General features: G+C 36.3%; 1 protein-coding gene across 11 annotated transcripts in view; it reads right to left on the bottom strand.

Moving 5' to 3' along the window:
• Positions 1-15,233, bottom strand: part of ELAPOR2 (endosome-lysosome associated apoptosis and autophagy regulator family member 2) — a 265,883-nt gene that overhangs the window by 110,717 nt on the left and 139,933 nt on the right. For all 11 annotated transcript variants that reach the window (XM_078342978.1, XM_078342980.1, XM_078342983.1 and 8 more), the window contains 8 exons: positions 12,782-12,872; positions 12,011-12,113; positions 7,724-7,861; positions 5,935-6,198; positions 5,063-5,236; positions 2,857-3,046; positions 1,490-1,586; positions 746-847 (listed from right to left, as the gene is read on the bottom strand). In XM_078342978.1, the coding sequence (XP_078199104.1) occupies positions 746-847; positions 1,490-1,586; positions 2,857-3,046; positions 5,063-5,236; positions 5,935-6,198; positions 7,724-7,861; positions 12,011-12,113; positions 12,782-12,872 (1,159 nt within the window). The remainder of the gene's footprint in view (positions 1-745; positions 848-1,489; positions 1,587-2,856; positions 3,047-5,062; positions 5,237-5,934; positions 6,199-7,723; positions 7,862-12,010; positions 12,114-12,781; positions 12,873-15,233) is intronic.

The raw sequence follows: 15,233 nt of genomic DNA, 5'->3' as shown, positions 1-15,233 counted from the left end.
CTGAAAAATGAATATCTGAAAAATGAAAATCAGGAGACATTCAAATGTCACTCATGCCATTAAAGTAGTCTGTATTATGGTTGACAATTCTGAGTCTATGAAATTGTTTTCTTCTTGTGTTCCCATCCAAAGTGAACTGCATTATTCAGATCTTGACTGTAGAGGGTTATGGCTTTAATGCTAATCTGTGTTAAATGAACTACATTATGTACTCTATAAGTCAGACTTACCTTGGTGATTCTGCCACCATTAATCAATAAACTGAAGAGCTAGAAATCGATCATACAAATTATCTATTGTGGCCCCCATCCCCTCCTAGAGAAAAAAGCTATGACTCAGAGGTTAGATTACTTAATCTTGATCACCCAGCTAGTTAATTGTTTATCTAATACATAACCAGGAAGGTTTCTAATCCAGCTCTCAAGGAAATTCAGGCTAACCAATAAAATCAATACAGGGATACAAGCAGTATAATTAATTGTATATTGCTTAAATAACTTGCAAGAGAATTAGACACTCAAGGCAAGCAGGATAAGAATATGTCATACAAGAGGCTAGGAAGTATTTAGATTGTACAGGGACCTATTCCTCTTAATAGACATTCAGCATATCCCTATACAAAAAAAACTACAGATTCTTCTTTTATTTCTGCTTTATGTTCATAAAGAATATGTTTTAAAATAGTAACATTCTGGAGAGTTTTTCTTCCTTATAGTAAAAACAAATCATATAGAAATAAGGATACCTGGGGACTGAAATCACTCCTGCTCCAGATTTAGTAGGATTACACCTCATTTTCACAGCAGTTGATCGGCCATTAATACAAGATGTTGTCGTAGTAGAAGACCTAGTGTAAGGCAAATAATATTTTTAAAAACAAATATAATTCAGATTATAAAGACAAAAATTTGTGAAGAATTGCTCTCAGGCTCTGTGAACAAATGAAAAATATATTAAAGTTCACTAATTAACAATTGTAATACAAATTCAGCTCATTTACTTCCATTGCCTATGAAAAGTCGACTACTTCCCAAGTAAAGTGATATGTTATCATCAAACTATTTAGTAAAGATATTATAATTTTAAGAAAAATTATAATCAAAAATACTTTTAAGGGAACAAGGGTCATATCTACTTAGGCCGATGCTTTGATATGTGAATTATAAATCATTATTCCTAGACAATGAAGTAGAGTCCTTTATTGCCTAATTTAAATGAATACACACACACACACACAGAAACTATATAAGGCTTTCAAAATATTCCATGATTCCTACTTTTTACTGTCTTTAAGAACCAGTTACTAATTATTAAGTATGAGCTATATTCTAGGAACTCTCAGGTGACATAATCAATCTTCTCTGCCATAAGAATTCACATCCAATATATGATTATACACACACAATTATAAATATATAAATATAGATGTTCCATATAAATAAGTTTCTTTTGATTAAAATATAGTCAAGGTAAACAGCTCTTCACTTACTTATAAAAGAAATGCACATCTGGTATTTGGCTTGATGGAACTGGGAACATATCTTCTTTTATATTAATATTTTGCAATGTGGTTTCAACCGTCACTCCTAGATGAGATTTAAAAAGAAACTATTAAGCAATGTGGAAAATTAGTTTTATTTGGTCTCCGTAGATTTGAGTAGAAAATAGCTTTAATTTAATGACTATCATTTTACAGTATTTACAGAAATACTGTATTAAATTAATGCATTAATTGTAAAAAAAGAAAAGAAACTTTCCAGTCTCCAGAATGAAACAGAAAAGATTCTACTCCCTATCTTTGTAGTTTTGCTTAAGTCTTTTCACTTCCCTGAGTCTTGTTGCCTGAATCTAATGCAAGCAGTAATTCAGATGATCTATGAAGTTCCTTTTAGTTCTCTAACATCTCAAAAGTCTATTAAAATTTTCATTCTCCAGTGAATTTTATTGAATAAGTTGGGCTACTTTGCTAATATAGCCTTTTACTTCTGTTCGATACAGACATATTTGACAGAGCAAAAAATTTTGTGCCCTAATATTTTCCAGAAAATAACTCTGAAATTTGCTTAATCTAATAAAAAGAAAACTAAGGCTTTTTTACTCCCATCTCTTGTAAGCAAAATGGTAACAGAAACGAAACACAAGCAGTAAGAGCAAACTTTGCTTCAGAGTTCCCACACACCCAGTAACTGACCTTGGTGCTGAAAGTCAATGCTAAATTCCTCTAGAGTCTATGCTACAGCAATGATCTCAGATCTGGCCATACGTCTGAATCACCTATGAAGCTTGTTAAAACCACCGATTCCTAACCCCTACTGTAGAGATCATAATGAATTTGATCCCTAAAAAAAATCACTCATTAGGGAGCTAGATTCTTCTTGAAACTTTCCTATAGCTGCCAGGACTACGGAGACAAAAAGGGAACACGAGGAATGAAACTCAGCATCCTCACCTTTGCTGTTTGTCACCTGCTTACTGCTGGTGTGACAAAAGGTGATGGAAACTGGTGGCATATATTATGATTTATGTGTAGATTATGTTTGTTTACCATTTTTATTTTTGTTTTTAAAATGGTTTACCTCTTAAACTTCTAGAAAGTCTGATGACAGGCATAGACACTCAGAAAATGTCATACTTACACATGAATTAATACATAATTGCAGAAGCATCTCAGAGACTAATCAATAGTCCCCAAAGGTAGGAGTTTTATAACCATCTTACAATAATGGTAACAGGTAATTTAAAATTATCTGTGGGAGCCTTCATCATCTTAAGCAAACACCAATACAATGACAAGTTATCCGTAATATAATTTAAAAATAAATGTATGCATGCATATGTGAACCAAAGGAAGCTTACCTAAGAATGTATCTGCCAGAATGATGGATTGTGATGATAAGGCTGCTCGGAAACCCTTACTTTCAGAAGGAATAATTGTTGACTGGCATACAAATGCTCCTACCAAATTTGTGTAATCATCTGACCCTGCCACTATTTCTTTTACTGTAAAGTCTGTTATATTGTTGGTACAGAGAGCCATCTTCTTCCCCTGGGAAAATAAGTCATAAAAGAAAAGTTTTATTGGATGTCAGTCTTAGTCCCAGCTAGCTAGTGACCCTCGAGGAGCAGTGGCTCTCTCCTCACTGCAGGGATTCTGATTTAATTGATCTGGTGTGAGGCCTACGCACTGGTGCTTTTTAAAAGCTCTCAAGGAAAAGTCCAATACTCAACCAGTGTTCAGAGTCACTGCAGTTATAACAAATACAGTAATTCAAGACTATACTGTTCTTCCCACTACAAGCATCAATTGTGCTAAAGGAAAGTCATCATATAAAGAAAATAAAAGTCATCTATGAAATGTTCAATTCATAGAATAACAATGCATGCAAAGAGACAAGCAAACTGCTGATGAATGCTTTAATGTCAAAGAAAAAGAGTTGGTCTTCCTTTTCCTTTATGAGCCTATGCGGAGCAGAAAAGTAATGTGAAGGCTTAAGAAGGAAGCACAAAAGTCTTACTCAGCAGAATTCTAGAATAACACCTCATTTCTAAACAGTTGGTCACTACAAATGTCTTTATTCAGCTAGTCTTAGATTCAACGATGTGTATCTGTTCAACTATGTAACAAGTTAAAGGGAAAACGGAGATTTGCTTCTTTAATAATTTAGAGAATTGGCAGATATAACTTATAAAAATGGGAAAATTGTTTAAATATAGTGTGTTTAAATATACTATAGTCCCACTGCAAAGAACTATAGATTGCTCCATAATTTCTACAAAGTAAATGTAAAAAAAAATAGGAAAACTATTTCATTGGTATTATAGATGTAGAGTATACACAGATGTGTAAAAAGAAAAGTATAAAAATTTCTCTTTCTTAATGCAGCTAGCAGCTTAACCTATAAATTTTTCTCCTGCTACGAGGCTTCTAATAACAATAGGCTTTCTCACCACAGTATTTTTTTTACTAGGCTTAAAATGTTGAAGCCAAAAAGAAACAATGAAAAAGAGCAGAGAAAAGGTACTGAGGAAAGAAAAAGCAAAATAGTAAAAACTAAAAGGAAAGAAAGAGACAGAAGCCAGAGGGGAAGGGAAGGTGGGAAAAGAGATAGTGCTAATATAAGATTGTGACAGAAGTATGACAGATAATGGAATTAATCTTATTCACTACTTCCCACAGTATCTGGCACATAACAGATGTTTAATTTATATTTATTGATTGAACTGAGTAATATAATAAGTGTCTTGGATCACCCCAGGTAAAATCAAAACAGGACAACTGTCATACCATGTAAAAATATAGACCTTTTTGTTTGAAAACCTCTGTGATCGTCATATCTCTTTTGTTTCCTTTGTACAAAGCTTTGCACAGTATCTCATAATGAAGACAACTGGAAGTACAGGAGTTAATATGGGAAGTGACATGGAGGAAATGCCTTATTCTGTTTCTACTTTATATTTATATACCTATTCATAATTCCCAACCCTCACCTCATATGTCCATTAAAATATTGGACGTTATGGTCCTGTAACCTCACCCCATTGCAAGTATCAATTAAGATTCCACTTCTTCTCACAGAAAATAAATTTGTATGATTTAAGCCTACCTTATCAACTGATATTTGGCCCTGCATGTCTCCTTTTTATTTCGAACAAACTTCCTCTTGGAAGTCTTTTTCTTTTTAAAGCACAAAATTGACAATACAAACAACAGTAAAACTCTCAAATGGTAACTTCCTGCCTAAAAAAGAGGTAAGACTGACAACCCTGACCCACTTTTATGAAAACAAAATGTCCTCAAAGTACTTATACCACAGCTCCAAGCTTCGGGTTTCAACTGACTGCATAAGTGATTTGATGCACTGAGAACCAGACAAGGTTGGCCCTGGTGGAGAAATCTGACAAGATTCCAGGAGACAACAGAGAATCTAAGTAATAAAAGCTCAGTTTCTGACACTTGGTTATTAATATCCATACAGAATTTGTTGGTTCATTAACACAGAAAAATCACAACTCAATCAGAGCTGAAATATAGCTCCATCTCACCTTGACAGCCAGAACTCACCTCATGCCCACATAAACTGATATTGAAGAAATGGAAGTATTTTGTTCCTTTGGAGGTGAAGCTGGGGCCATTCATTAACGAGCCCACGCTGCTGAGGTTGCTAAAGTCATAGTGCAAACTCTGATTTTCTTTTTCATGGTAGAAAAAGCAGTCACTGTAGCAAACCGAACGGTCCTTTGATTAAAGATAAAGAAACAATATAGCAGGAAAGAAAATATTAGCTGCTACTAAAATGTGTTCCAGGAAAGAAGTTCTAGGTGTAAAAACTATTTCAGTAATTTAATCTTATAGTATACTTTACCATATTAATATAAAGAATTTCTAAACTCTAAATAGATTTTTTCTAGGCAATGTTCAGAAAATTCAGACATTTTTAAGGACAGAATAAAGTTATCCTCCAGATTGTTTCTTGTAGAAAGGTATTTTGAGAAAAAGCCAAAATTTTGTACGTAAATTTAAACAGACAGTAGAACTGCTTTGTCCTTCACTCATAATATGGCATCAATCTTTGCCATTAAAATATTATAAGAAACACTAGTTGTTCCCAGATGGCTGCTACAGCCAGCCTATAGATAGGTAGTTTATTTGCTGTACCCAAACAATACACAAGAAATCAGTTTTAATATTTTGGAAAAGCATTATTATTTGGGAGTTTCTCTTAATATTTTATGTCCCCAGTAACTAGTACTTTCATGGCATACAGCAAGTGTTTAATAAATGCAAGAGGGGAGAAAACAGAAATGGTAAGTAGAAAGTCTTATTTCAGGATAAATAACAACCTCATAGCTCCCAGAGAAACATTAAGGAGAACCCTTGCATTTCTCTATTAAAATGTACTTTCATGGGGACACCTAAAATGCAGACCCACTTACCTGATTGCTTTTACTCCCAGGCCCACATGGAATACAAGCCTCTTTGCCATAGACCTGATGTATGGACAGGTAGGTGTCAGGTGGACATTCCTTGCACTGGTTGGTTTCTTTCTCAATGTAGTGGCCTGGAGGGCAGGGGACACACGATGAACCCGACTGTTCAGAACCGAGGGCACAGGCACGGCATGAGGATGCCACCCCATCAACTGCATTAGTGGCTGTGATAGAATAAATCTTCACCATGTCATTGATGAACCGTCTATTCTAAAAAAAGAGCAGAAAGTAATGACTTCTGCCTTGGGGCTTAGTTATACAACCAGATTATGTCTTCTGTTGATATCATCAAAATAATGAAATAGAGTGTTCCAGCCTAAATAGTTTGTACTGGACAACAGATTAATATCACTGCTATTTGGTTCTTCTTTTAAAAAATCTTAAATCTTGACACTAGAAACTAATTTCCACAGTAATAGAGTTCCAGGAGTTTTGCCGCAATTACTGTGAGATCTGTCACAATTGGTATAAATTAGGATGCATCTATAGACTTCACATCAAGAACTAGTATAGTTTAAGAGAGAACAGTTTTTATTTCTCATCATTATTTCTTCACATATAAGCCTAAAGCAAATGATACAATGGGATATTGAAAGTATGGCAGGGTAGAAATGCCTCGGAATGGGATTTAGAAAATCTTGCAAGACTAGGACCTCTGGTCACACACAAACACTGTGTTAAATCTATGCAATCACATCATTTCATTGAGTCTTCCTTTCCTTTTTGAGTCCTTTCCCTAATAAACATACTCTGGTTTTTACAGAAAAGATGTGGACTAAAGAGCAAAAGCCTGGGTCTTAGTATGTTTTTTCTTCTTGTAACTGTGGATCGCTTTAAGGTCTGGTTTTCATCAAGCAATGGGTGTCATTCTATCAGTACAGAGCACTATTACCCCAGACTACTTAATGCTTTTTGTCTAGGACAAAGATAAATGGAAGGCAAGGAAAGTTTCCATAGCATGTTCATGCCTCCACAGGATGGTAATGTGAACATTCACAAGGAATAACTGGAGTCAAGTACAATCTGGGAGATTGGTTCCCCACTGATAGCCTGAAGAGAAGAAGACAAAATGCCATACATTTGCCACCATAGCATCACGGCCACTTTTGAACAAGTGGTTTGTCTTGTTCTCACCTTGGGAAGGTTGTATCTATGGAAACCCACAGAATAAATCCTGCTACTACTGAAACATATGGGACAATGGAATTTACTTGGAGGAGAAATAGGTCTATTCTGTTAGGGAAAGTAAAAGAAAGGAAATGATTCTGTGTGTTAACCCAATGGTATGTACATATACATTCTTCAGGCTACAAAAGGAAATATTACTGTAACAAAAAAAATAACACTAGTTAATGCCTCCTAGATAAACAACAAATGACTCAGATGAAGAGGAAGAAAGTTGCTCATTTTCACAAAGCCTCAGAAAGCTTTAAAAACAAGTTATTTTTAGAGAACTGCAAAATTAGATTTTCGTTCTCCTGTTTCCAGCAACTATATTTGTTCAGAGTGCAGAACAATTCAAAGATACATTGTTATTCTATTCCATACATTCTTACTCTCAAAAAAATAAAAAATTACCATTTTTATAACATTCTCTCCATAACCAGATTATTGATTCTGTACTTTTAAAAAAGCAAAGATTTTCTTCCACATTTGAGTAGTAATCACCTCATATGCATCCCCACAAGGGGGCATCATTAGTGCGTTTTTAAAAAACAAAGCACTTGCAACTTACATCTTGCCCCTGATTTGTTCTCTGGAATGCCCATGTGAATGTAAAAGTTGCATTCTTGAAGATGATATGGGTATAAGCTTGTTTTTCTTTGGTTCCACCCCATGATTCTACCACATTTGTACTTTTTCTATTAATATCCTAAAACACAGTGGAAAAAATATATTCAAATAAAGCACAAACTCAACATTAATATACCAATCTATATATTACAAATGTATTCATAATTAAAGTAAACCTGTTAGAGTCTGACAATTTACAAACAGAGCATGTAATCCTAGAATTCTTAAAACTTGCCTTGAAGTCTGCACAAGCACCTCACTCACTCAGTAATCACAATATATCAACCTCATTGTTCATATAACTTGAAAGAGGTCTCAAATCATAATATGGGTAAGGATTGGGTTTTTTGCTTTTTATTATTGTTTCATGTGTGTGATCAGGCTTTGGAAATAGAAGAGGAAACATAACCCCTCAAACTTCTCACAATAAACTTGTATGATTCTCATGAATGGAAAGGCTTCCAAAGTTTTATCCTTTTCCTTCAGAGATTCTGACAGGCAGCTCTTACAGAGGAATTCCAAGTTCCCCCTAAATCATACTTGCAAGTTCCAAGGTTACTTTATCCAAGTGCAGGTTAAGCAGAATGTTATTTTATCTTCATGAAATCCTCTTTTGTTTACACTTGAATTCCAAAAGGTTTAATATATATTTTATTTCTGATTTATATAACTAAATTCAAGACAATATTAAAATCACAAATTTGTGATATTCCAAATTATATGCTGTCATTAACATGACTAGAAAGCAAATATTAATAAGTCGACCAGGTAACATAATACACATCTAATTTATATAAAAAGAAAACCAAGCCTAAACCCTGAATTTTCTAATTTTCCTGGCAGAAATCCTGATAGATCACTTAGGAACTTGGATGGGCTTCCATTAGTTATTTGGGATACTGGCAATAAGGTTTCATGAGTTCAGGACAAGTCTCTTTGTTTTTCATCCTTTGATAATATAGGAATCAAACATGCGAAAAAGTAACCAAATATGCTACAAAGAGACACATCCTGAGTTCACACCACAGATAGGAATAACAGAAAATTCTCATCATACATTATAGAAATCCTAATGTAACCAAACAATGAAATCATCATACATGCCAGTCCCAAAAAACAGTTCAACATATATCAATAGTGCTTCATTAAACATCATCATTTTGGGTCATAATAAATGAAATTTAATGCATTAGTGCAAATAATACCACTTTATATTTGTGAAGCACTACATGATATTCAAAGTATTTTTATATATTATTTAGTTTGAAATCTCCAAAAGTTCTGTGAGAAAATCAAATCACACAGAGGAAAGAAAATGGCAGATTGTGCTAAAAGCTAAAAGCTCTATGATTGATTCATCACAATAAATATCATATGATCCCTACTCATCGAGTGAGAGAGTCAAAAACACAAATAAGTTCACATAATTAAAACGGGGTTTTCTAAGGGTTTAAGGAGCATACTGTAGAGTGGCTAACTTGACTGAAAGGAGTAAGAGCGAGCTTCTATGAAAAGGTGAAGTTTGAGCTACCACTGAAGTAAGAATGGGAGTTTACCAGACAAAACAGCATGTTGGGATTCACTCAGGGTGGTGGGCAAAATATTAAGGGAAGTATTAGGGAAAGTTATAAGATAGAGTCTCAAACCTTTTGGAAGGCCGAAAGGTTTTCATTAACTTGTAATAATGGAACAGGCTGAAGGCAGATGGTTCTTACCTTAAAGCATTAGGTCATAGAGTGAAGATTAAGGATCATAGAAGCCTCCCCACTTAAGTCTGTTCACCCCATGTTCCTTTGTCTCTACTCTAACTAGCTTGTTTACTCATGTAAACTTTGTGCTGGATGGTCCTCATCCAGGGGAGGTACAGGGGAATTACCTGTTAATGGTGTTTATTCTGGGCCCCAGAACCAAAGCTCTTATCATTTGTAAAACCACTCTTTTAACCATGTTAGTTATCCACAAGCGTGTTGACTTAGAACCTCTTGTTATTAAATCTATACTGAATAAATGCAAGGAGGATCAGCTAGCACAGGTCAGGTGGCTGGAACTGCCCTCTGAGAGCAGCTGATGTTCTCCCTAGCCCACTCGTTCACTGTATTCGATGTGTGAGTATATTTTATTCATCCGTCGAAAGTCAGGGTTTGCAGGACAGACCCCTGAGGTTGGTGATCCATGTCTCACAGCAAAAGGAAGAATGTCATTCTAGCTTAGAATGTCAACAGGTAGGGAATGAAAAAGTGCAGAGTATTCCACTAATACCAACAAATTCAGGTGACTAAAGAAAGATGAGTCATGAAGCAGGTTTGGAAACAGAAGCTGGGGAAAGAATACAAAGAGCCATAGAGACGTCATGTTATGGAATGAAGTGTATTCAGAGGCCATTGGTTCTCAAACTCTGATATATTTCAGAACCACCCTCAATGCTTGTTAAAATACAGATTCCTGTGAACACAGAGTTTCTCATTTAGTAAGACTAAGATGAGAACCAAAAATGTGCATTTCTAACAATTTCCAAGGGGGACCCAGGTGGTGCTGGTCTGGGGCCACACTTTAAGAACCATTGCTATAGGTCATAAAAAGCACTAAGGGAAGGGATAGCTTTGTTGTTCATGCCTCTACTGTCGAATTTTGGGGGTTTTCTTTGTTCTGTTTTTGAGATAGGACCTGCTACCCAGGCCACAGTAAGGTCACCTCAACCTCCTGGGCTCAGGTAATCCTCCCACCTCAGCCTCCCAAGTAGCTAGGATTCACCACCATGCGGAAACTAATTTGTTTTCCCTTTTTTGTAGAAATGAGGTTTTGTCATGTTGCCCAAGCTGCTCTCAAACACCTAGGCTCAAGCACTCCACCCATCTCAGCCTCCCAAAGTGCTGAATTACAAAGTGAGCCACCGTGCTCAACCTCTATTGATGCTTTTATGTTCAAAGATAATTTTGGCCAGGCACAGTGACTCAAGCCTGTAATCCTGGCACTTTGGAAAGCCAAACTGGGCAGAACATCTGAGAAGTCAGGAGTTCAAGACCAGCCTGGCCAACATGGTGAAACCTCATCTTTACTAAAAATACAAAAATTAGCTAGACATGATGGTGCATGCTGGTAATCCCAGCAACTCAGGAGGCTGAGACAGGAGAATCACTTGAACTCAAAAAGCAGAGGTTGTAGTGAGCCAAAATCACACCACTACCCTCCAGCCTGGGCAACAGTGAGACTTTGTCTGAAAAAAAGAAAAAAAGATAATTTTGACAGCAGCATAGATGAAAGAGTAGAGATGAGAAGAATGTACAGGAGACTAGTGAATAGTCCGGTTAAGAGATAATACTAGTCTGCATTCCAGCAATGGCACTGAGTATGAAGAACAGACTAAAGAAATAAGGAGGCAGACTTGAGAGAACTGAAGACTTGTGGGCAATTCGTGATACAGAGGGCTGTACTGAAGATGATTTATGATCTTTTACTGCTACAAAGTTGATATTTTTTAAAGAAAAAAACAGTCTGCCTTAATTTAACCTATCAGTTGCACAAATAAATGTTTAAGTCTTCTCACATTTTGCATATCATGGAGAAACTGTTAATAAACTGTTACCTATCTACTGAAAGGTCATTGGAAAAAAAGCACAAAAACAAAACAGGTCTGTGATGTAACTTTAATTGTAATATTAAACTCTTAGCCAATAACCTTCTAAATCTCACATAAGGTCTTAGCAAACTTCGTGGTGTTTCTTTCCTCAGGCTAAAAGTAGAAATTTGTATAACATCTAGAAGAGAAATAGGCAAAATTATGACATAAGCACAGTAAAGTCCTTTGTCTAAATTCCTTCTTTCTTCCCAGTGTTCTACATCTCCATTATTTTCTGCCCTTACTTATTCATACAATGTTTGTTTCCTTCCTGGTATTTTGAACAGCTGAATGGTTATCAGGGGAGAATTTTCATTCTGCTGGTGATATTTTTATAAGGAATTTCTTTTACCAGATTAATATTCCCTGACCTCTATTAGTCACCCGAGCTCCCTCGCTTATCCCTTCCCGTGAGGATAAACACTTTCTTTGTGGACTTCATTGAACAATTCTTAATTACCTCTTCAGGTACTTTTCAATGTTTGTGAAAGGTGTTAAGAATAGTAAAAAAAAAAAAAATGAATTCTTATCCCAACTTGCCACAAATAAGTTTAATTTGAAGGAGAATGCTAAGCTTAGAAAACCGCCTATGAAAGCTGCGCATCCACTTACCACCATGAAGTACAAAACACAGTCGGCTGAACAGAGGGTCTCAAAGACAAATGTTATTCTTCCTAGTTCAGAACCCGTGGCTCCAGTCATAGATGTTGGTGGTCTATTTGACAGATTAAAATGGCAATATTTATACTATGTTCTAAATACAATTTAGATTAAAACTAAGCCACTCTTTTTATTAAACTAAAAGCCATGCTCTTCTCTTCCCCTAATCTACTGCTTCCCTCCCCCACAACTCCTTCCTCACTTAATCCTACATGCCCACACCCTTTGTAGATATGGAGTCCACATAACCACGGTAATATGTTGAACCTCTTGCTGTAAATGATACTTTCCCCTCGTAAGAAAAAGACTCCTACTGGGTAATTTCAACACAGGAAACTAAAACGAAACAGGATTCAGAAATTTCTAACATACTATTTTACAGAGAGAATTGAGAAAAAATAAATAAACCAAAAAATACTCCTGCAAACAACTTGGACTGATCTCTTCATTAAGTATCCAAGAGGCCAAGTTACTGTAGCATTTGGACACAATATTGTTTAAATTTTTCAGCTTTATCCAAGAAATATATGAGTAACATTTATAGTTTCTCAATCACCAATTCTACAGATATTTTTCAATATAATACATTACCCTACGATAGCTTATTTACTAAGTATTTTTGCAATATTAATATATCCCATAAAGTACCCCTATTTCTTTATTTCTATGGGAAAACAGGTGTGAAGATTCTTATAGAAAAGAATTATAATTTGTTTTCCTTACTTAAACCCTGGAATATGCAAGTTTAAGATCAGGTAATCATTGTCAGAACCTCCAGCACCACTCTGGATATGATCTCCAGCCACCTCCCAACCTAGAAGTAGTAAAAGTCATTTTTATTAATAAAAATTCCATTAATGATTTCCAACAATCTATTCAAATAAGGTAAAAGAAGAAGCATTAGTGTTTGTGTTTAATGTTAGAAATACTCCAAATGATTCCCTATCTTTAATCACAGTTGCAAATTTCATGTTGAGGTAGAAGTTCCAGGAGGAACAAGTAATGCATTACCTTGAATAAAAGATACTTAATGGGATAACTAACAACAGTTTTCTCAATGAAGCATGATTTATATTTTAACAAAAACGATGGTCTCTATCTACTTTAACATATTGAGATGAACAGTCCTAGTCTTCAGGTGCCAGGACACAACAGAAACCTTAAATTACCTAATAGAAAAGACTGAGGTTAATTCTTATAGTTTCTTGTATTGCTGTTCCCTAATTTAACCTGTATTCTGCATTCATTCACTTATTTATTCAACTAGCATTTACTGAGTGCCAAGAACTATGATGCGCACTGGGACAGAAAGAGAATATAAAGTCCATCCTTACTGAGGAGTCAGTAGAATATGAGAGATAGACAGACACATACAACTGTCAACAGCATAGAGCTGTACACAGAGAGCCATTATGCTGTCTGTCTTCTGCAAAGTAGCAATCAACACAATTTAAACTGAAATGTCCTCAGTAAAATGAGGAAAAGAGAAGCCTTTCCAACATAGCATCCAGCAAGGTTATTAATTAATGGCAATACCTCAGCACTGGCATTCCCGTCTCTAAAAGAAAATATCAGTATCTGCTACTTCAAGAGGTATAAGAGAGAAACTGAGGAAGAGATTGATTCAATGCTAGATTGATTTGGCATTTTTGAAATGTTATAATTAACAATTTATACAGAGGTGATATGTTGAATATACATCAAGCAAGCTAGTCTTAAAAATAATATGTACTAATCTACATAATCATAAATGTCTCTTGTTTGGCTATCTCATGTGGTTGAAAAGAGAGATAATCAGGTATAGAATTCTAAGTTGAATAGCCATAAAACAATCTGACCCGGTGGACACCAGGCCCTTGACTGCAGTGTAAGCAATATGAGAAGCACTTAGGTTTAGAGAGACTGCAAACTTGCAATGGGGATAAAAAGCAGATGGATATTCCCACATGGAGCAATTCTATACCAAGAAAGAGAGGACTTTATGAAATGTTTTTCTCAGATCAACTCCCGGTGTTCAGAAATGCCAGGAGGAGGGATGGAATAGCAGAGAAGGCAAAGAAAAGAAGGCAGCACAAGGATGGTAAAGAGAGCTGTTTGGAGGACTAATACCCCCGCAGGAGGAATCAAACATTTCTCATGTTTGAATATTGTTGTTGCAGAATCCCACAATGTCCTTCACTTTTTTCTCTGTCCTGAGAAAAGTATCTTGATCCCTTTGAGACCTGGCCGGCTGCGTGTCCTCTCCACCACCTGCAGGCTTGACCCCAAGCCAGGGCCATGAACATTCCCAAGCATTGACAGAGTTGTTCAGGTTGTTGTCCAAAATACTGAAAGAAACTAGTCACAGCCTTAAGCCAAACTCCTCAAACCCTCATCTACACTCTACAACCTGACTCCCCTCGTTCTAGACATACCTCAATAAAACATTCCTTGTCTTACCGTTCACAGCGAGGTACCGTTCACAGGCCCCTCTGTAGGTAAGTTCCCCTAGTAAACGTTTGGGACTGATCACAGTGGTATTCAGTGCTTCTTTTGTTGAAACCCCAACTGGCCCCATCTCAGGACATTCTGGGGAAGTCCCTTTTGGGAGCCCCCTGCCAGCCACTTTTGGGGCAACTCCAGCCACAGGTTTGGCCAAATAGAACACTTGTTATGGGTTGACTGTGTCCCCCAGAAAAGATATGTTGAAATCCCCACCCCCAATACATGTAAATGGGACCTTATTTGCAAATAAGAGACTCTTACAAATATAATCAAGTTAATGCGAGGTCATTAGGATGGGCCTTAATCCAAAATGACTGATGTCCTTATGAGGGTAGTAAAATATGGACACAGACATAGACACACAGGGAGAGGATCATGTGAAAACACAGAGACACACACAGACAGAGGGAGGACGGCCCTGTGAAGATGGAGGCAGAGACTAGAGTTATGCTGCTGCAAGTCAAGGAATTCCCGGGGCTACCAGAAGCTAGAAAAGGCAAGAAGAGGTATTCCCCTAGAGGCTTCAGAGAGAACATAGCCCTGCCAATGCTTTGATTTCAGACTTCTGGCCTCTAGAACTCTGAGATAATACTTTTCTGTCATTTGAAGCCACCCAGTTTGTGGCACTCTGTTGCAGGAGCCTAAGAAATTAAACACTCAGGATGCCCTTAGCAGGAAAGACACCAAGGAG

Source organism: Callithrix jacchus, chromosome 11 (assembly GCF_049354715.1).
Source record: "Callithrix jacchus isolate 240 chromosome 11, calJac240_pri, whole genome shotgun sequence".
Lineage (NCBI taxonomy): Eukaryota > Metazoa > Chordata > Mammalia > Primates > Cebidae > Callithrix > Callithrix jacchus.
Note: the sequence above shows the minus strand (reverse complement) of the source record. Positions and strands in the feature narration are given on the sequence as shown.